Below are 24,419 nucleotides of genomic sequence, written 5' to 3'. Positions count from 1 at the left end.
TATGATTATGTCCTGGCTGTACAAATAAAATCAAATCCAACTCAAAATATCTATCATCTAGCCGTAAAACTAAGCCAGTTATCACATATCTGAAGAGCTTCTGAATGTTGAAACCGAGTCTATCTTGATGAAAAATATACGACGATAGAAAATAATGCTTATCTAATTATCCAAAGGTCAACTAGCAAATCTCGAAGTGGGCTCATTGTAAAATACGGTATTTTGTGTGTATGGTGAGATTGCATTACGAAACTCTTAAACCTAGCTAAACAATAATAGCAAGCTTATATTATGATAAACTGGATTGTTTCGACAAGGAAGTGAAATAAAATAGACATGGAATTGTCAACACGACAATGTGCGTCCTCATGTGGCGAAATTGGCTTTTGATGAAAGGTTTATCTCGTCCATCTTATTCTTCAGACCTTGCTCCTCCCGATTACTATTTATTTTTGATTCAAAACTTTCCATATGGAAAAAAGTTCAATTTGCAGACGATTTGAATAGTGGGCTAAGGGAATAATATAAATCAAAGCCTTTAATATATAATGATAATGAAATGGAAAAATTGACGAAAAGGTGGGAGAAGATTATATCTTAAGAAATAAATTGAATTTTGATTTTTTTATATAAACACATTATGTAAGAAACGAAACCCCTATCTCTAATGTTACCATAGCAAAATTTATTAATGAACAACACGCCTAATTAAGTATTTGAGGGTTTCGTTTTTATCAAATTACATAATCCGCACAAAACAACCGGCGCTTATGGCTGTAGATAGAAAGAGAGAGAAAGAGAACGAGAAGAAGAGAAAATTTCGTTTTTTCAGCCCAAGATCGGCTATAGAAGTACTTCACTCGCCGAAATAATTTTCAATTAAGCGTGATAAAATTTCGAAAAGGAAATTTCAACATTATACTGTGAATTATCAAGTGATTTAATTAAACACTGTATATACTATACTGCATACATACACCCAGGATGAAAGTTGAGCTACTGCCGCGTGAACTTAATCTCATTGCTCTCGCCTTCGGTTATACATACCAATTTATTCATAAATCCCTTTTTTTATTCCCTCTCTCTCTCTCACTTTTCGAAACTTTGTAAAGCGAAAACGGTGCTTTATATGTTTTAAATTTGAAGGAGAGTACTAAACTTTAGCGAAATAATAAATTCGATACAAAAAATGCAGAGAATTATTAATTATATTTTTTCTCGAAGAAAGTAATATTTTAACCTTCATTTAATATACACGCCTTAATTTAAAACCAGTTTATCCAAGAGCGAAATTCTTTACATTTATAGTGTACTAATTTTATAAAGTGATGTTTTTAATTATTAAGTAATATATTTCCGAAATATCAGATTACCAATTAATGACAAATTTCACTCTCTTCTCACACAGCATTTCATTTCACTTGGTTTTTCTCGAGTGGTTTCAGAGATATAAAACGTATCTTATCTGCTTGGTATTGCCAATGATATTGTTGTTGCTTTGAAGTTGTATCTTTTGAGAAGGGGACGAAGAGAAAAATCTGCGAGAGGAGAGTGGCGGAAATTCTCACAAAGCCTATAGAGGCGGTGCGAACATTCAATTGAGGAGGAACAGGATTGACCGGAAATGAGACTCCTGCTAGGACTATTTCCCTCCACGGTGTCGTAAAAGAACCTTTTCAATTATCGATTTTTATTCACATGTACCTATTCTACATTTTTTATGTGATTGTGTATAATATCTATTATTTTTTTTATTGAATGAATATATATATATATATATTTATTTTTTTGCATATAATTATATATGTATATGCCCAGTATAATAAACAATTATTTTTACATTTAGATTTATCATGTGATGCTTTATTATATGTATGTATACACATACAATATCATGAACGTGTTTGTATGGAATATGTATCATAAATACTTAAACACACACACACACCGTATTGTATTATAATACATGCATCTATAGGTCGAAAAAAGGGTGTAGGTAAAACGTACACTTGTGCGCTAACGGGGAGTGACAGGAAATGAATATGATGATCACGATATTAAAACGAATCCGTTCAAATTGAAAGCCTTTGAATTGAAATGAACATTTTGACGTTGAGATGAAACGTTTGATGTCGGACGAGAAAACGATTTTTCCCCGTGAGCGAACTTTGTATGGCAAATGAGTGAACTGTACACACTTAAAAAAATTTCCGTATATAACTTCGTTAAATTATTTTTTTCTTTGATTATTAAAAATTAATAATACAGTTTGTACTTACAGCAATCATGCAACAAGCCATAGCGATGCCAGCTAACCATCCAGACTTTTCTTCTAAATACCAGGTCATCTCTTCAACGCAGCCATAAAAGAACGCGTTTCCAGTGACAGAGTCGCGGCATACTGACGGGAGAGGTTTTAGTAAGTTCATGTAGTCGTTTGGTCCATCAGCTCCGCAGCATCCGATCTGAAAGTGTGAAAAAATGTAATTTATTAGGTAAAATTTCAATTCACCAAAATACGGCGTATTTGAATATCGATTAATAACTACAATGGCGTAGGATGTTTTCTGAGGTCAAACGCGTGGTCGTATATCAAATATTATGTCAAATTTTGTTCTATGTGAATTTTCTCTTAAATAAATATTATATAAAAAAATGATGTATGTATTTATTGTAAAAAAAAATATAAGATTGTAATGTATTATATAACCTGAACAATTTTATAGTAACTAATACAGAAATTTAATTGAATTAAAGATCAAGGTAGTGTAGTGATAATAATGAACAATTTATTTTATTTATTTAATATAAGAAAAAGCAAATACTTAACATCTATTCTAAGAACAATATTTTTAGAATACCATATATACCAGAAAAATTCTACTATAATATATAATAACAAGTAAGAGATTTAGGAGCTTTAATTTTGTTTTATTATTAAATTTTCTGTTGCAACTTGACAGGCGTAAGCCCAATGCGTTACAACGGTCTAAATCTGTACCAACTGAGTAAGTCAATCGGATATAATGAATACCTACAAATAAGTATTAACAACTAGACTAAAAGTCTGAAAATCGGTGACATCTATTGTATAATAATAATTATAAATTATTATGTGTAATATAATTTATAACCAATAGATGTCACTGCAGCTGAAGCCGATTTTTTTAATAGTGGCGTATTTTTAATAAATAAATATTTTAGTCAAACTGCCGGGGCTCGAACCCGTAACCTCAGAGTTACTAGTCTGAGACGTTACGGACTATGTCATTAATTAAATTATTATGCCTAAAACATTATTATATTTGTAATGAAATTTATTAACTTTATAAATATATGAAGTCCTAATAATCAAAACAGTTTTTTTAATGAACTGGTAAAAAAATGTTATTACCATTGAAAAAAATAATTTTATTTATTTTTAAAATTAATCTAGCGTTTAACTAGTAGCAAATATTAAAAAAAAAAAGTATGAAGTTTTAGTATTTATTTTATTAAAAAATAGTTACTGTCGTTTAAAGGTCATAGTTAAAGTTAAAAAGCATTATTTAATTATATTTCGATCGACCATTAAAGATTAGATTTTCCTAGATTTTCCGGGTTTCACGCATGAATTACTTTATAGATAATAATTTTAAAAGTCGAGCTAGGTCGTGACATTTATTAATTGTAAATTGTTGAAAGTTTATAATTAATCAAATATATGTCACTAATTTACAGACTTTGCTTTCTATTATTCTCACTACTTACAAATTAGTTGTTAATTAAGTATTCCCCGTTTTAATGCAAAGGGCTAACACTTGACATTATGCAACGAAATATTTAAAATAAATAAGTATCTGTTGAATTTTCAACTTACTTAATATATTTTTAATTTGTTTACCCTTTTTAACGTACTGAGCTTATGTTGTAAGACTTTAAAAAAATACTTTGATTTGCCTTAGATACAAAAACAATTATATTTCTGACATCAGATTACAAGGGATTTTAGATAAATCGAAAAAAAAATAAAAAAAATAAGAAAAAACATGATGCTTTAAGATTGAATACTCAAGAAATTTTGCAATGTATCAATATGTTTAATTATATGTTTGCAATAAACAAATTGCTAATAAATTATTTGTTACGATTAAATATTAAGTACGACGATAAAGAATAAAAAAAAGTGAGTTAACGGTCATCAAGCGCGCGGTCAGGATCGGCACTATCCTTTTCCGACCGCTTAATAAATATTTAAGCGACAATCCTGAGTTTGATTTTGGAGCCCTCGAAAGTCATCTTAGTATATACTACATGTATATATTTTCTCGCGAATTTCCCTTCCGGTGGATAACTTGAATATACTCGTTTTCCCACAAATATTGCACTAAATAAAAATGACTTCATCATTTACATTAAAATATATACTGCAATAATTTAATACCATAAAATATAGAAATATAGTAAGTGCAGTGAACCATGGTAGTTTTATTAGCCTTTTCTTTAACAAACACAGTTTTAAAATTCACCTAGCAAACAGAACCGTAAAATGTTCTAAAAACCATCTCGCCCCTCACCTGCGTCACGGTCCACCGTTTTTCAACGCAATTAGAATTAAAACGTCGGACTTCGCCCCTGTGAAATTATACGTTTTTCAACCTTTTTTCTACTACTACGGCCAAAACGAAAGAGTGGGCGTTGGGCGGGGGACACTTCGAGAGCATAAATTAAATTTGGGCACACGCAAGTGTTGTTTTTCGCCCCTGTCGCTGTTTGCTATCATTGTTTGATCATGATTTATTCATCGCCGTGCCTACTAACTATTGCGTAGTTAAAGGCCCCGCGCCGCTTTAATTAATCATGCGGCGCCAGGGCCGTTTTTACGTTCGCGGCCCAATTGGGATGGCCCGTCAATCAATCCACTACGACCGGCCGCTTTAATAAGCAAACGCGGCTCGGTGAACATTCGCGTTTAGTTTCAATTATATGATAATTAACGATGATGGCTAGCTAGGGCCAAAGAGGTGGAGTTTAGGGGTGCTAGAGGGGGTTGAAGCCTGCGGCGACCCATTTCCCCGTATGCCGCACGAATGCTCACGTGCGAGAGCATGATGAACGGTGACAAATTGTGGGTATAATCGTAAAATTTTATATGTGAGCTACAGATATGTAGGCGCGTTTTTTAGCAGCGATTTTGGATTTATCATGATTTAAAAATTTAACTGGTTTATATGATACATACAATTACCAACACCGATCACTTTTTTTAATAATTGAAAATATTTTTAAAAACATTTACATTTTTATTATGATTAATTATTTAAAATAAAAGTAAAACTTATAACTTTATAGATGGTTTTCTAAATTAAATTAAATTATTTTGGTTATTAAGTATTTCAAAATTGCTTTCGTGAACTTTTTTGTTATAAACCCTGTAGCAATGAATCGCAAAGGAAAATCTGTTACTCTTATATACTTTTAACGTTAGACTTATTTCAAATATGTTTTAATTAATACTCTATTACACAGGTACATTTTAATAATCGATGAAATTACAAATTTAAATAATATTTTATTAAAAATATAACAAAACTTTTATAAAATAGGTCAAAACATTTTTTTTATATATTCGTAACTATTTTATGAAATAAAAAATAAATAAAAAAATCATTGCAATATTATTGCTAATAAATAACTAAAAAATACTCTGTCTGCAATTAAATCATTGTTTTAAACATTTTTAAAAAAAATATATCAAACTATTCCCAAAAAAAAATTTACTAAATTTTAGTATTTAAATAAAAGCCTTTTTATAATACTACAAATCAAACATATCATATTTAATTCCGCACATGTAGCGCGGTGCTGTACAAACGTATTGGTTAGTGGCTTATTCCCACTTTTTGTATTTGACCTACAAATTGAACCTCTCTCACTGCCTATGCAGTACCTTAAATTGCTTTTTGGAGTGCACGCGTATCGGCGAAGATTATGCTTGTTTACTAAATCAGTAATTCAAAGGTACAAATATCGACTGTGAATATCATTCGATCGTCTTATTACAAAATTCGTTCGATGCCTCAAATTAATTTTATTTTCTGGAACGTATCTACCGCGTAAATTAAGGGATAAGTGTACATATAACTGGTTCTTGACTGGTTTTCTGTTTAAAATATTGTTATATTCTGTTTGAAAGGTTGGTAATTTAAATTTAACTATACAACTTACAATTTATTTTACAAATTAAATTTTTTTTTAATCGTTTTTATTTCTTTAATGGCTAACAGTGTACTTTCAATTTTATTTTTATAAGAACGAACTTTTACAATTTTAGCTCCAAACAACTTTAAAAAAATGTTAAATTTTTGTGTTAATTTAAAAACGAACATTAGTTTGTTTAATTAAACAACAAAATTATTATATGTAATTGCAAACTTATTTTCAAAGTAAAAACAGTTTGAAGTAATATTTTAATTATTTTTATTTTACATTATATGCTTAATAAAATGAGGTAATTGTTATACAGAATAATTAAAAAATGTAAACCATTTATTATTATCAAAAAAAAAATATTCACACAAATATAACATTAATTAAAATTGTTTACTATGAATATTTAAAGTAAAATTATTATTTAATTAAATATATTTTACTTTCTCTTTATCAATATCAATACAAATTGTGTTTAAATAAACATATTATATAAAATACAGCTATATAATGTTAGCTAAGATCAACAGGTGTCATTTTAAAATTTAACAGCATCTTAAAAAGATTTTTAATGAAATGAATTTATTACTGAAATATATCTATTTATTATTCAATAATTAATAATTACAGATTTACGCAATATTATTAAAAAAAATTATCAGTTTATATTTATAAAATAAAATTAAAAGTTAATATAAATGTTTCACTTGCTTAACCTAACCCCAACTAAAATAATATATTAATAAATATTCTAAATTTTTATTTTCATTTCTATAAGTGAACAAATAAAAGCACAAACTAAAAGATACTGGATTTTTTTTATCTCACGGGTAGAACTGTGAAGTTACAAGGGAAGTGCATCTTGGATGGCATTCCCTCGGGTATTTCCCGTGGTTATTTCGGTAGAAGAACTTTTTTTTTAAGAAATTCACCAAGGAATACGAAAATGCGAACAACAATCCGCGCTTTGTTTCCCCCACGATTTTATCTCTAATCTCCTTTTGCTTTATCATGCAAAAAAATCTAGCATTACTATAAATTTAAATATATCTCATATCCAAAAGAATAAGCAATATTAATAATAATATTATCTTGAAAGAGGTGTACAAGTAAGTCGTGTTTACTTTAAACCCAATAAATTATTAAAAAAATAACGCCCTATCGCGACAGTGATTTTTCACTGCCGTGACCAGGATTCGAACCTGGGTTACCACGGCCACAACGTGGGGTCCTAACCACTAGACGATCACGGCTATCAGAGCTGTTAACCAGTACGTTGAGTTTAACTATAATATCTTAATATATCGAGGTCGACTTTCACTTGAATTTCCACAGGCAATCAATAGTTGTCGGTCGCCATTCACAAATCAAGTCACAATCACAATTTATTCTACTCGAACAAGATTTATTTTAAATTTCTACGCACAATGCCTTAGTGAAAGAGAAAAACCGAGATTTTTGCCGTAGCACGTTTGAAATAATTAATCTAAGTCAACATGTTGCTTCACGGTTGAATAAGGGACGGCTATAAAACCCGTACCAACAGACCAAAGGCTGGCCTTTTTCGGGGACCTGGAGACATTTTTGTTTTTAATGGAACGGTCCCATGTGAAGAATGGTCAAATAAAAGAGGAAAGAGAGAGAAAACTTTTGTTGTGGCGCTTAATTGAAATATATAAATAAAGGAAACTACGACCTTTACGAACCTACGGTTTTACCAGCACCCGCTAAATATATACTAGGTTTAATTTTGATCTAAAATTTTAGCTTTATGTTAATTAGTATTATCTTAAAAAATAAAATTGTATGTACATAATTTAATATTAAATATTATAACCTAATGTTTGTTTTAGGACTTTACTTTTATTGCATCCCTCCACAGAAAATTGTAAGGGATTTGTATGCCCCGATTTTTATCGGCAATTAGCTGTACAGATTCGCTCTACCGTTAGTTTTATTTTGATTTTTCATATACGAAATTTGCTTCTGCTTTAGTAAAAAAAATAATATAATAGAATATTAGCAACCTTTTATATATTAAATACTTATAAATATATTCTCACATTCTTAAATAAAACATTTTCAAGCTATTTTAATGCAAATTCTATTGCCTATCCAAAGTTAAAAAGGTAGTTATGTTGAATGGAAATTTAGTTTACAAAACCTGGGTTTACACTTAGACTCTGAGCATAAACGGAAGACATTTTGCAACTTTGCTATAAAGGCCTTGCTGCCATTGCGGCCCTTAAACCAAAGATTATTAAAAAGTGCGTACCTACTACAAAAAAAATAAAATCCAAATATACAAAAAAATTAAACAGGCTAAACTTAATATATGCTTGTCCGATGCGGATTAGCAATAATATCACATTTTTTAAAAAATTTAAGTCATCTAAAATAAAGTTTTCAAAATTACATATTATATAATATAAATTATTATAATAATCTTAAAAATATTTATTATACAAATACTAAAAAAATAATGAAAAATTGGCATTTTCATACCAAAAACTACTATAGCTTTTTTTGCGTAGCGACACATTATCATAGTCTTCGATAAACTTGTGTATCAAAGACTACGATTAAAAAACCCAAATTTTAAATATACATACAAAATGCCGAAGCACAAGCGGGCAAATGTTCTAAATATATTTTTCCAGATATTTTAGTAAATGTTTTACATTTTAAAAATAATACTATATCCGTTGTTTTTACTTCAATTTTTTTATTTTATCTTTCGCTTAAATTGTAAAAGATATTTTACTGTTTTCTCCATAAAGTATAACCAGCAACTATATTATAATTTTTAATATATAGTAGCTAGTATTAAAATTGTAAGCATGAAATGGTTATAAACAAATAACATGTAAGGTATATTAAATAGCATGTTTGTAAAATAATTATATTATAATATTTATGTATACAAAGAAACAGTGCGTTTAAGAAGTTATGTTTAGTACCATTATTTTTTTTAAATTTTAATTTATTTATATTAAAGCTATAATAGTAATTTACAATTATTAAAAAATGAGCAACAGATAATAACAATTATTAAACAGTGTTATTATCATACAAGAAATTACTGTTCAAATATTTAAACTAACCACAATAACCTATAATATCGAAATATACAATTAAATACACATTTGATTTAAATATAGTAGAAAATGTCAAAGCATATATTGCTTCAAAGGCAAATTTTTTTCTTTCTCTTAAATGCTTTAAGCATACAAGATTTCTATATTTAACTACTAACGTTTTATTTTCGTCCTTATTTAATTGTGTTACCAAAAAAAACACAAGTTAAATTTTTTTAATATAATCCTTATATTAAAACAGACTTTGTATGTTTTAATGTATTTAATGTATTTAATGTAATACTTTAAAGCAAATTACAAATTCAAATACATTGCAATATTTATACACTAATTCCTAACATTTTTTATTTTGCGTTTAACTAGCTATAAACACTATTAAAATTATTAACTAATTAAAAAATATATATATAAGTAAAAAAAATAGTTTTTGGGGCACTTTAAAATTTACTACTTTATTCACTATTTTGTACTGTATACAAATATTATTTTAATCAGTGTTATTCACATATGTACGCATTTATTTATTTATAACATACGTTTTATTTATTATGCTACATTTCATAATAAAGAAATTGTGAAATATATCTGATTATATTTAGAAAATTATTACTATCTAATATTGAATAGTTATTACGTATTTAAACATTGAAACTAACAGAAAAACAATTAACTTAGATAATATTAATTATACAAATTAACTTTGTATCACTTTAGTTTATGAACCATCCGAATAACTAACAATGATTTTTAATTGGACGCCGTGTTTCATAGCGCTCGTTTTCGTTTCAATTAACGATATCAAAATGGCAAGACTTTTGTAAGGTTGCAACCAAGCGTTGAATAATGTGTTTGTTTGATAAATTTCATAGGATTCTGAGAATTGTATGGCAAAGAGAAAGTTGGATGCGGATTGAACCTATGGACTAGCCAGTTCGGATATTGAATTTTCGATATCCCGACGTAGCTGGGCTTGCATTTAAATTGCTTTTGTAGAAATTGGTGCACAATAATTTACAGAATCCATATACATGGCAATATTAACTTTTTTGCTACAAGCAATAACGACGAAGCATTTATAAAAAATGCAAACACTATAATATAATAGACTGAAATAGTATCAACTGCAACTTATCACTTTAAAGTAATTAGGAAAAAAATAATAAATATTTTACTTGTGTCGTATTTAAAATAAATATTTTTTGTAAATAATGAGTATCTTAAGTGAACAACTTAATACTTACATAATTAATTTAATTACCTATCGACGGTGTATTTAATAATTATTATAATATTAAACGTGTATGTAAAATAGAACTTTCACAAGCATGAATCACAAATGACTGACTTAAATTACTTGCAAACATCACACTGAGCTTACGTGCTACTTTGTGCTATTTATTATTCAATACATTTAAAAGAAAAAGCATACATTAAATACATATACTTGTCGTATACTTAATATACACATAAGTTTGTGTGCGAGTTTAAATATTAAGAGACAATTTCTAAGAAAATCTTTTTGCTCTAATGTGACATGCTAAAACTTCAAACGTTTCAACAGAGAGGAGCCTACTCCTAATATATGTAAATATTTTATACAATATGAAAACGGTGCAATTGAAAATATTACATGATGGATCGACGACAAGCAATCTCGATTTACACGAATAGGCAATAAACCTGAGAAACGCCTTTCGGAATTATAAGACGTGCATGAGCCGTTTTTTCTCTCTTTACTCTTTTCATCTTCTCTTTTTTGACATCGCACATTCTTCCACAGCACTCTGTTTTGTCCGGTCTACGTACGAAATCTCCACTAGCAAAAGAGAAAAAAGAAGAAAATTTCCACGATTTTTCTCATGATTTCTCGGGTCAACCTTTCACGCTTCACTTGCCGTTTTTATACGTACTATCATAGTCAATCGTTTCGACACATTATATCGGACAAATTCGTGGCCAATCTCTTATGATTCCCTTCGGACGTTTTCTCTTACGTTTCACATGTCAAATGTTTATGCAGCACTAATACCATAACTTTTTGGGAAGAAAAAACACATATTTATTTACTTTATTTTTTATATATTTTTCCACGTGAACAGATCGATCGTGATTGCATTAAGGAGGCTGCGGTTTAACATGTTGGTTTATGATTAGGTCGCGGTTTATTTTTTGCGGTGTTCAAAGCAAAATTTAGCCAAAGCCATGCACTAAGCACTGTGAAAGTGCTTTTAGCACGCAGCACTTCTCGTGAGTAATTGCGGTCAATATTTACACGCTTCCTTGGCGGCGTTTGTCAACGTTAATAATTAATTCAAGAATCGATCGGTTAATTGGTTAATATATGCGGTAGAGAAATCGAGAGGTTAATATTTACTAATCCAAACAAACGAACCTGTAGATTATGATTTATGTAATTTTATTTATTTCTTATTGTACAATAATAAACAATATATAATAATAATATATTATTTCAGAAGAGTGTTTTCAATGAACAGTATAATTAAACTAATCTGATTATTAGTATTTAACTTTGCTAAAGGAATTTAATTAACAAAAATAGTTATTAATAAAAATTTTAATTATTTTAGGCATATACTTTACATAGGTATGTAAAAAAATATTCTAAAATTAACTATAGTTTTTGCACTTTCGTTAGGTTAGGTTTGGGTGTGGTTCAATTTATTTTAAATATTGTATTATTTGGTCAAACGATGTGATGTCATATGATTCTTTGATCATGTGGAAATACAGGTACCGTGTCAATCGTTTGTGAGTACCGTACAAATACAGTTTTTCTGATACTGAACAATAAATATATGAATCTATCGTTTGATACATTTCAATCGACAGGGTTATAGAAATATTATATTTATACTATTGAAAACAAAAATTCACTGTAATAAATACATAATATACATATGCGCATATACAAATGTATACATGTCTATATTACATACATACCTAACCATATTTTATAAAATAAAATAAAAAATAATGGCGCACACCTAAAAATATATGGACTCTTTCACATGAATTGTAATAGCTCCTCGTAGATATCGCCTAAAACATCATCATCAGTGTAACTTGTGACAGAAGGGCATTTTCTAGCGCTAGTGACTTAAATTGTTTTAAATGTTCATCGTCATTGGTACTAATTTCAACGAAGGCATACCTCCCTAGTCGTCGCGTCGTCGCCGGCTAATTATTTTTGCAACACGTTCCACGTCCGTGTCGTCACGTAGGGGCGCGTTAATACTTTCACCACTTATAATGTAAACAAAAATGGGAAAACGGCCCATCAGAAATATTTCATCCCCTCGGCGGCGTTTACGTGCGGACACGTACCCTTGCTAATAACTGTATTTCAAATATCATCACGTTTTCTCGAACCGACGCCCCCGCGAACCGACCGCCCATCTCTCCTACTTTCGCCTTAATTACCATGCGAAAACTTTTTTGTTTTTCATTTTGCGTGCCAAAATGAAAATAACCGTGGCGATATTATTTTGGCGACGAAAAAAGTTGGATGCTCCACTCCTATCTTTGGGTTGACGCGTGTCAAAGCGCAAAAGTTTATCTTGGAAACGAGTTCATGTTTTATTTATATTATTGTATATTAGTTTTTGCCGTTTTCTTCGGTACTATGACTTTCCTTATATAATTTCATATTTTATTCGAAGTAAATCGAACATTGTATTCATATTTACCATTCGAAATATTAAAACAATGATCGTTATTCAGGAAAGTGCATCAAATATTTCACAAAGCTAAATATCGTGTTTAATTTCGTCAAAAGGGCGTAAATCAAATAGGCCATATCCATGCATTGAGTAAGCCTGTGAAAGCATGATCAGATTTATAAATAATACAATAATATATACGTTTAAAATCAATACTTTCAGGTAAAGGAATACTATTGATAGAATATTTTCATCCAGTATACATACGTTAAAAGAGATTTGGTATATACATTTATAACTTTATAAAAAATGCATCAGTGCCTACGTTCAAGTATAAATTCATGCTTGCGTTTAATGTGTATATATGTGTGTATTGTAGTACAACATATACAGCGTGACAAAGTTACACTCGTGCAGTATCCGGTCCCTTAATGGTTTTATCTTGTAAGGCTTCTTCGGCGGGAATTATTTATCGGAAATGGGCGTGGAAAAAAGTACATCAGCGCAGGCCAAAGTTATGAGCACTAAACAAAAGGTTGTTTATAAAAGGGATAGATAGTAAACAGACGGGTGGCGGGGGAGGGGGTTGGTTAAAGGGGTCGGTCAGGGTTAATTGATGGACCATCAATCTTGGCCGGACCGAGTGCGGACAGTTAACGGCCATCAGGGATGGTGACCCTGGTGGCACTCATTCTACGACATTAGTCATTTACTTGCCGTCCACGCTCGTTAACTCCACTCAAGACTGGCTAGACGCATTATCAAACACATTGTCCATGGCTGCTGATCGGTCATATATGACAGATCAGTTTTTTATACAATACACGTTGAAGTAAATCTAGACATTTATTTATAGAAATATATCTATGCTGACGACTTGTGTCAAGAGAATTGTTAAAATGAAAAAAAGAGTGTCTATATGTATTGATAATTTATATACATAGTATATTTACCTTGTTACAAGAACAATTAATGGAAACATTATTTTTAATCACTTTTACTACTTATCTAAAATATTGAATGCGTGCTTATGATTTGAGAATTTCTCAACTATCGGAAAAACAACCAAACTTGATTCGATTAAAAAACCTGTGTAAGAAGATAGTATTTTGACTAATTATCGTCCTATTTGTCTAGTAAAATATTCAAAAAAAAATTAAAGCGCCTCAAAAAATCATTTAAAATAGTATATAAGGAACAATTTAATTTTCAGGAAATGCATTCAACGACTTTTTTGACAACACATTTTCGCTAACTCTAATATAAAAAAGTGTGAGAATATTAATGCTCGACATTTATTTTATGATTATAAATCCCTTAAACGGCGTTTATTGGAAAAAATCAGATATTTTCCTAACTGAAATAAATTACTTAGGTAGTATAATACATACGCAATAATTAGATAGTAGAGCATTAACTTGTTTTTCATTGAAAGAAATGAGTGTCTTCCCATTAGCCAATAGTTTTCTAAATTTTATACTAAGTTTACCACGTGTTCTTTTCAGTACAGATAAGCATCTAATACCATTACCAAATACTTTACTGGTGTAAAATTGGTAGAATAAAGAGTCCAATACACTTCCCTATGGTACTCAAGCTTCAATTATTCAAAGCTGAAAATGTGCATCCTCTTTAGTGCTAAAATATTTATCTTTAAAGTAATATTAAGGATTCAGACGGAAACCAAACTAATGGTCAGAAATTATCACATTATCTTTTATTATGTACATTAGTCGTCTAGGAGAAAGGTTTTCAAACAGTTTTGAACACACTGGTAGCAGTCAAATTATTATTTAAGAGTTAGTATGCCTGATTTTATAAGTATAATGACTTCTGCAATTTTACATAGAAAAGGTAATCAGAAAATGTACTATACATTCGACACTATTTAGCACGACAGCTAAACCTATAAATTATCTAAATTTAAACTTCTTGATTATCTTGAACTTATAATATCCTCATACATGTTGTTTTTCTTAACAATGAACTATTGAAACCGTGTAAAGTTATAGCAAAATAAAATATACTAATAACAATCTAATTCAAATAAAATACTGATAATACAGAAAAAATTCAAGCAAATTTTTTAACACGCAGACTACTCTTGTATTACCATCCAAAAAGAGAATAAGGAAACTGCATTTTATGAAAAGCGAGCGTCAAATATCAGGGTAAATATTCTAAGCATATCACGAAACTCAGGTGCAAAAGTCTTGCTTTTATTGCGATTCTAAAACATATATTAAATATAGATATTAAATAGCAACAAATAAAGAACATCTTTTTGACTATATAAAAAAATACTACGAAAATATTACGCGAGACAATAATCGGTGACAAAACCGAATTAAGATTAGGGTATCAATTTAAAATGGCAAAACACATCTTAATTTATTTTCTGTGGTCTTTCATTTTTATTAAAATATAAATAATTTTTTTTTTTTTTTAGTTTTACTTTGTAAAATGTTTTTTGTAATTTTCCCAAAAGTAATATAAGTTGCTGGCTATTGACCTGAAAGACCTTTGTCTGAATATTTTTTAACTTTTATCGTGTCTGGGAGATCGTAATTAGTGATTATTATATAATATAATTATAATTCCGAGCGATCATTACAGATTAGCTCTCACGGATGAATAACGTGATAATTCAATTAAAAATTAAGCTAGGTCGTACATATTAAGTTTATTTTTTTTATATAAGCTACTTTACTTTATAAAATATTTAATTTAAATTAAATATTTTTATTACTGTTAGCCTTATTTTACCATAATTTTCATTTGACAATTACAAACCATAAATTTGTACTTAAATTTTAATTTTTAATACTGTTTTTATATTTTTTTAATAAAAACAATAATTGTTAGTAAAATAAAAAAAGCTAATAATCGATATTTTTTAAATATGTGTAATCTTTAAATATTTCAATTTTAAGATGTATTTTGCCATATAATTAATTGCACCTTTTTATTTAGTTATGAGCCGGTTGCGTTTGGTTTTTTCTACTGACATTTTAATACTTTATTATTATTATTATTATTATTATTATGTAAATATACATTTACATGTTCATTGTCAATTTTTAAACCATAAATTTTATTACCAGGACGAATACAAATACGGTAGGGGAAACGTCGAGTTCAAAACGGTTCAAGTTTACGGCCTCGACTTTAACGGCTTAAGAAGATCGATAAAAGCGATATTTATTCAATTTATATTGGCACAAATGATTTACGACGTCCGTAAAATTTATGTACGAATTTTTGATGAGGCGGCAGTCGGTTAAATATCGATTTTTTCAGCCCCTCTCAGTATTTTAATGTTATTTTAATGTCGTTAAACGTCCATGATATACATCTTTGTAGTATATTTGCGTTTAAGAAGTTGACTTTAAATTTTAAGATCTACGAGTATATGTGATACCAAACCAGTAAAGCTTTATGACATAGTATATATATTTATTATTGAATGTTAATTTATATTATTATCCTGCCTGTTGTTTTTTCACTAAACTTGCCAAAACAGTGACAAAATTTATAAATGCGGAAATACATATCTTTACGTCGCATATATTAAATTTTGAAAAAACTTCAAAAAAATAATAGTAGCATAATTGATTGTTTCTAAATATTTTGTTTGTTATTTAAACGATTATATATGAAGAAGCTAACCGAACTGATATATTTTTTTTTATTTGAACCGGAACGAAAACCGTAACGAACGCTTTTGGAATATTTTAAATCAAAGTCTTCATTATTTAATGTTACTGGAATTAATTTTAGAGGTAATAGAATATTATATCAAAATTAGAAAGTTTAATTTTGAATCAATAAATAAAAATAAACATTTAAAAATGTTTTGTGCATTTAAAAACCGACATTAATTTTCGAATTAGTGTGGCAAATAAATTATAATTAAGATCACTAACCTCCTCTTGAATCATGTTGAGCATACGCCTGCTGTACTCGTGCTGAGGGTTGTTGATGAAGCCATTGATTGTTCTTCTGATGAGCGGTTGGATTTTGGAATTATATGTTGAGTAATCCAATAAGACGGCCGAGCCTGCTAATCCAATCACGAAACCAATGCACTGGGTGGCTACATACTGAAACAAATACAAATGCATAAACGTTAGAATATGGCACGTAATAAAATATTTTGTGTGCAAATAAAAGTTATATTAGCTTAAAAGCAAAATTGAGTTCGTTATTTTGTCACGTGCCGTGTGTTATATTATTTTACGTCGGGTTTGTGATCAGATAACGCTTCGCATGTCCCTTATGCGAAACTAATATAAATATTTTATTGCTAATTTTGAAAGTGCTCGTATTGGTATTATAATATTAGCTCCAACATAGTTGTTAATTATACTGATTTATTGAACAGTAATGTTTTGATAAAATATAATTACAAATAAATTAACTTTTAAGTAATGTTTAAAAAAAAATATTTATTTAATAGATAATATAATTTGTGATAATTGAGACTTAAATAAAACACCATTATATATAGGGTAAAATGTAAAATCTTTAATTTGTGTAAATTACTTTAGCTATATTAATAATTATCTACCTTAGAGAACACATTATTATTTTTATAGTATACGACATACATATTGCATGTGGCTTTAACAACGACATAGCGTAAAACAATGGTTATAAAAAACTACCATTTGTTATTATTCCATACTATTCACATACATAATATGATATAAAAGTACATAACCTTTATAATTTTTATTCATAATTGTTTTTATTTTTTGCTTATTTTTGACTATATTTTCAATATGTCAGTATTTTTTTAAATGGCTTATTACTATCATATCGGAAAAAATATTTAATTATTGATTTATTTAATAGCTGCCTTTTATTTTCGTGGTATAAGTTTCTTTATTACAATATAATCAGTGGTATAGTCATATAATACCCGAAAGACCTGGGTTCAAATTTTATAAAAATCTTAACGTTTTTACATTTTTATCGAATCTGTGAGATCGTAAATAGTGAATATTATATATTTATAACCATGATCGATCATCATAAATTAGATATATCCAGGATTTTCCTAATCTCATATATCAATACCATACTTAATAATTCAATCCATGCATATGAAAAAATGTTTATTTTCAGCTTTAAAGAATAAAAAAAAAATGTCTTATAAATCAAAAATCATTGCTTTAGTATTTACAACTAATATGTTTTTAAGATAAAAAAATAGTGTGATAAATTAGTAATCATATAGAAAAAAAGAAGAGAAAATACATATTTAGCTTCTGATTATTTAAAGATGTAATTATGTAAAAATATAATTCAGTATTGGCTCTTTTAAGCAAAAAGCATATTTTATGTATCAAGTCAATACAGATTAACTGTCAATATCTACAAGTCCAATGCTTTTCATATAATTTAAAAAATAAAATATATGTATAGTTGCAAAAGAATAATATATATAATATAAAAAGAATATTTCCTGAAAAAATATGTATATTTAGGTTTCTTTTAATTGCTTTCCTAGGATCACAAAGACAAGGCATACCTTAATTAAACAACAAAATAAGCCGTATAAAGGACATCACCTGTTAAATTCAGAGAATTTCACGAGACACGTGTTAATGTGCCGTTTTTAATATTTACACATACAATATTTATATATAAGAATATTTTCCAAATAACAATGTAAATTAGCACAATTTATTTATACATATTTAAAAAAAACTATGAGCATGTCTTTTTTAAATTTGTTTAAATGTATCTTTAAAAAAACAGTATTATATATGATTATTGTCTGTAGCTAATAAGTACAAATTCTGTACAACACAACCCAATTATTTATTCTTTTTTGTGCCGTCTCGTGATTAGGTAAAAATACGTTAGACTTGACACTTTTTGATTTTCTACTGAAATAGTAGAAAATTCTCCTTTCATCAATAATAAATAAATGATGAAAGGAGAAATAAGCAGCTGATTAGTTTAATACATTTTTACAAAACCTGACTACGTTGCCAAAGTTTTTCCCAAAAATATATATATGAATTTATCAATACGACATTTTTTTAATTTAGATAGTTCAGAATCGAACACTAAAAGAATACTGATGACAATTATAATAATATGACTTTAACAATTACAGAATAATAAAATAAGCCACTTATAAAGCACCAGAATTTTTATCCAGAAAAATAAAAAAATAGTCAACGAAATCAATTAAAGATTTTGTGAACAAACAGCAAAAAACTTAAAATCTATATATTTTATAAAAATCTTTGCTAAAAATTAAGCCAACATCAACGGAAGGCGAGAAATAAAATAAATCAAGGTAAGTATTCTCAACAGCAGAAATATTTACAACGTAAATAAGATTCTTTATTAGATTAGATCTGATTCGTTCTTAGCTGCTTTGGTTATTCTTAAAACTTATTTTGCATAGCATAAATAAAATATGTATTCCTATTTTTATAATACATCACTAATGTTTACAACACTTGTGTGTCAAAAGTTTTAATTATAAATTACAAGCAGCACAAAAAGCACACCGCACGTTTAATTTCTCTTTCATTAGAGTCCAATTTTTGACACTTGGCAACCTAGGACCCCCAAAGAAAAAATAACCCCAACAACACGATTTAACGTCGGTGCGTGCAAATTGCCACCCCTAGCTTATTATCCGCAAATGGTTGGCCACGTCTGGGCGCGGTCTTTTAGCAATATTTCAAATTAGTTTTTAGCATGGAGCACTCCTTGTGGTTTCGGCTATGCAGCGTGACAGTGCGGTCACGGTCCAAGCGATAAATTCTAACATTTTAATACAGCACGCCGTGTCGGAATGTGCCCGGGAAATTAAAAGGTCGTACAAGGGACACAATAACGCTGGCGGCGCATTAAAAAGGGACGCCACTCGAGAATCGTATTAAAATCTACGACAAAACACTATTTTGCCGCTCTCTGCTCTCGCGGTCGCAGACGAATTAATGCATATTACGAGCTCAGAGGAATATTTAAAGTTAAAAATTAAATTTTAAATGAAATATTTAGAACAACGTTGAACATTATATCTGAATAATTTTCCTCACATAGAGCTGCTTATATATTCATTGCTTCTTAGATGCAACGTTACGGCATATTGCAATTACTCCGGGAATTATATATCAAACCATATAATTTAATATTTAAAACGTGTTCGTGTTCATTTATATTCTAAGATTAGTAGTAAAAAAAAATGTGCAGTTTTTTATTAGTTATTTAATATTTTCATACGTTCTACATTGTCGACTTTTATACAATTTCTTAAGTAATTTTAAAGTACTAAATAAAGCATATGTATATAAATATATATATTCTAGAAATATTAATTTAAAATTTATTTTCTGTAATGAAATTACACATATTTGATATCGTCTACTATTTTTAATTGCTATCTTTATAGAATCACGTCAAAACATATTAGATCTAACCGAAGCTATAGAATTTATCAAAGTTCAATCTTACCGTAGCAACCAAAGTATATTTATATATTATCACTTAGGTAGTTAATTATCTAATATTATACCGTCGCCTAGTAATAGCGTCAAGGTGTAAAGTTTATACAGCGCTTACTTGGCAATAATACTGTTGTTACTCACAAACTAATAAGTGATGAAAGCACAAGGTAACTTAGAAGTCAATCCCTGCGCCATACCGGCACACAACTAGCAGTTTGTTTGTTTACAACGACAAGTGGCAAGACTAAAGTTGCTTTCTAACTGGGATCGTTACAAAGTGCATTTTGACCAAAGCTCCGGATACTTCAACCAGAGAACAAATTAGTTTTCAGTTAAGTTAATTACGGTTCTAAGCAAAACGTTCGACACACGCCAATTGTCATAAAATAAGCTAGATTAGATTTTTCGCTCAGAATCAAATTTTTCAGAGAACGTTCGCTGAACGCGTCTGCTATGTAATATCCAATAAGAAAACTGGAAAACGCTACTACTGTGCACCTGCGTTCCATCCACTTTCTCGATTAGATTTAAGTGTTATAATTGTACAAATAGAGTTTAACTGGTTAGATAGTAGCGTCTTGTTGTGGAGGGAAATTTTCAGAACGTGGACACGACCTAGTTGAAAACATGTCTCTGAATACGCTATCGTCACCGTTCAGGTGACAATGGACACTTCCGTTTCCGGCGGAAGACCTAGAGTCTCACCCTACTCGGTCCTTTACCAACACCCTTTAGTAACCTTGTCGGACTAGCACGCTTAACTTGGCACAATGAGAATCGGCATTATTTAGCTTAGCATACATATGAACAATCTCACATATAGAAATCAATAATGAGGTGGATTTGTTTATATGATTATAAAAATATATTTAAATTAAAAATTATATGCATTGTAAAAATAAAAATTAATAATAAGCATAAAACGTAATTTTTAGTTGAGTTAATAAAATAATATAATATACAGATTTTCTAACTAATTTTGAAAAACTTTAAAATTGATATCAAGTAACATTTTAATTTTCATACAAAAAAAAACTATAAATATTTTGCATAAGAACCTATTAATGTAATGTTTTAAAGGTTACGATAAAAATCACCTTAAATTTATATATCCACCAAAATTAATGAAGCACATATTGCTTTAGAAGCTTAAGAACATATTTTAATAATTTCAGATATTTCGAAAACTATACTTCAATTATCAATTTCTTATTTTTAATTTTAGGCAAATTAAAAAATATGTTAAGTTTTTTTAATAACGATATATCCATTAACGTTTTGCTTATTTTAATATTTATATTTCATCATGTTGTACCAAATAACACAATTTTTAATATAAAAATGGTTAAAAGCTAAGTTTGTAAAATTAATTATTGTATTAAAATTTATATTAAAAAAAAATACCTGTTGTTTATCCAACATTGCATGACGTCAAGGGTGGTGAAACTATAATATTTTGTAAAATATAGATATAGAAATAATCACAACTTTTAGGGTGCTTATAAAATATATTAAAATTTTTAATAATGCGGAATTGGCAACATTTTCTTAATCTATAAAAAAATATAAATTTATTTTAAACTCATTGTAACCAAAGCAATTATTTTTTACCCCGATATTTACACAATTTATATCATTTTATTGAATGTTTACAATCATATAATCAATTTGTGACCAAATACTCTTATAATATTTATTCATTTATACAATCATACATCATTTGATTTATCAAAATAATTTTATATAATTATTATTTACTCAGTTTTGCTCATCTGGACTTTAGAACTCTAAATAAAATATAGTCAATCGTTCTATCTTACACTTTCTTTGCTTAAAACAAATACCATGACTTATTTTTAAAGTAAGTAGAAAACAGATATTCGCTTTAAAAACCTAGTACATAATAACATATATGTTTGGATTCCTTGTTCATTTTCCATATCGCTTTGATAGTTAGTTTTAATCTGAGTACTGTTTCTAAGTTTTATTTGGGTATAATATTGTACTACAAGGAACTCAAAAATAAATTGCGAGTAAAAATACAATTAAAGATTATTTTACTTGAATTACTACTTAGACATTGTCAATTTTAATTTTAAGTATAAGATTTGGCAAATATAAAATGTTTCTATTATTCTACAAACTCATTATAAAATTTATAATATATTGATTATTTTGACCATGGCAAAGTTTTAAATGTAATAAAGCGATGTTGTTACTACAAAAACTTTTTTCTGGGATATTAAATTATTTAAAAGCATAAACTATCCTTTTTATTTTATTAAATTAATTAATTGTCGATTCGGAAAAAGACAGCAAAAACTAAAAATAGTATAAAAGGTAAATTAAAATTGGAAACTTTTGCCTTAAAAAAGAAATACAGAACGCTATTTTGACACTATGTTTTTAGAGACTTTACGCCTATGGTAGATTTTAAATCAGAGTAGCATATAAATCTTAAAATGGAATAAATGTGTTTAAAGCACTGATTTTTTGTGTATATTTAGTAAAGTAAATTGGTTTATTTACAAAAAAATGTTAAAATTGTACATTATTATGAGCCATAAAAATGGTCATTTTCTTAAATTATTTGATTTTCAGTATTTAAAAAATAACGGCAGCTTAAAATATAAATGAAGGAAATATTTAAAACTAATTCTTAAATGAACACCATGAGATTACTAGATAACTAAAATTAAGCAGTGGTGGTGATTATCTTGACCAAGGCGAAGTGATAAATGTTTGGCGATATGGTTATTACTAAAAGGCAGTGAATATTTAATTATTTAAGAGTTCATACTTTCCTCGAAATTGTCGGTTTCGAAGAAGACTGTCACAACTTAAAATACTATTTTTTTGTAAATTTTAGAAGATATATGAAAGTGGAAAAAAAATCCTGAAAAGAGAATCAGTATGTTTTTAGATATTTTACGCTTGGACTATATTCTGAACATGAGTAGCAGGATATTTTTTTTACTAAGATAAATGTTTTTAAAAAAAAAGATTGAGCTTTATTACATGCTCTCCTCGTATTTGAAGAGTTTTTAAAATAATTTATTCGTAAATTCAGCAAATTATATAATATTTTTGTGTTTAGAATGATTATTTTTTTGAAGAATACACAATTACAATTTACAACATTAATTTTCCAAGAGAGTTTCACAAAAATCTAAGCAAATTATGGTCTGAACTAAATATGAATATATGCACTAAAACATTTCAACTTAGTTGCAACAATTACGAATTTAGTGATCAGCAGATAGTGAAAGCATAGGTTTGCTTTTGTGAAACCAGCTCGTAAAATAGTGAGCAATACTTTTAAATCTCACAGATACAAAACATAACATTTAAGTGTAAATCTGCCTTTTAATGATTTGAATTGACTTGCTCTATTATGAATTCACAGACGTTCTTTATTAAACATATTATTAGAAATAGATATAATACAAATATATAAGTGCTAATTAAGCTCTACGTTAGAATAGCAATATGCTGCTTCTAATAAACATATTACTGCGATTTCAAAGCGATTAAACATACTCTGTAAATTAATATCGCTTTCGAATCAATGAATTCTTCAAATACATTAATTGTAAAATGACGTTATCGCAACACCATTCACCGAATATACAATTAGGTGTAATTTAGCGTATTTTGAAAATCAGTTAAAGCGTACCATACCATGAACACGGCGGTATCATCACGCTTGGTTAGACGTATTTTGTCGATTGCATAAACATATAACAACGCAGCGTAGCATAGCACTGTCGAAACGAATGAAGCTTTAACAGGGTGTGATAGCAGTCGCTAATAAGCCGATAGGTTGTATTGGGATCGTGCCAGTTACCGCCGCCGTTCTGGGAAAGCTACTCTCTCGCATCTGCACAACAATGGACCTTTCAACTTGCCAACTGTTAGCCCGTTATGTGAAATTCGACCGTGTCTTGTTCGAATATTAATACGCGGTCAATCTA

At 28.6% G+C, this 24,419-nt stretch overlaps 1 protein-coding gene and 1 non-coding gene across 3 annotated transcripts in view; both read right to left on the bottom strand.

Moving 5' to 3' along the window:
- Positions 1–24,419, bottom strand: part of Tsp2A (tetraspanin 2A) — a 192,751-nt gene that overhangs the window by 25,198 nt on the left and 143,134 nt on the right. For both annotated transcript variants that reach the window (XM_088184276.1, XM_088184277.1), the window contains exons 4-5: positions 16,894–17,070; positions 2,280–2,465 (exon numbers count right to left, since the gene is read on the bottom strand). In XM_088184276.1, the coding sequence (XP_088040402.1) occupies positions 2,280–2,465; positions 16,894–17,070 (363 nt within the window). The remainder of the gene's footprint in view (positions 1–2,279; positions 2,466–16,893; positions 17,071–24,419) is intronic.
- On the bottom strand, positions 7,371–7,442 carry TRNAH-GUG (transfer RNA histidin (anticodon GUG)). The gene has a single exon. It is a non-coding gene; the product is annotated as a tRNA-His (tRNA).

The sequence above is a fragment of the Plectrocnemia conspersa genome, unplaced genomic scaffold (genome assembly GCF_051122295.1).
Source record: "Plectrocnemia conspersa isolate PC_06_02 unplaced genomic scaffold, ASM5112229v1 ptg000004l, whole genome shotgun sequence".
In the NCBI taxonomy this organism is placed as follows: Eukaryota; Metazoa; Arthropoda; class Insecta; order Trichoptera; family Polycentropodidae; genus Plectrocnemia; species Plectrocnemia conspersa.
Note: the sequence above shows the minus strand (reverse complement) of the source record. Positions and strands in the feature narration are given on the sequence as shown.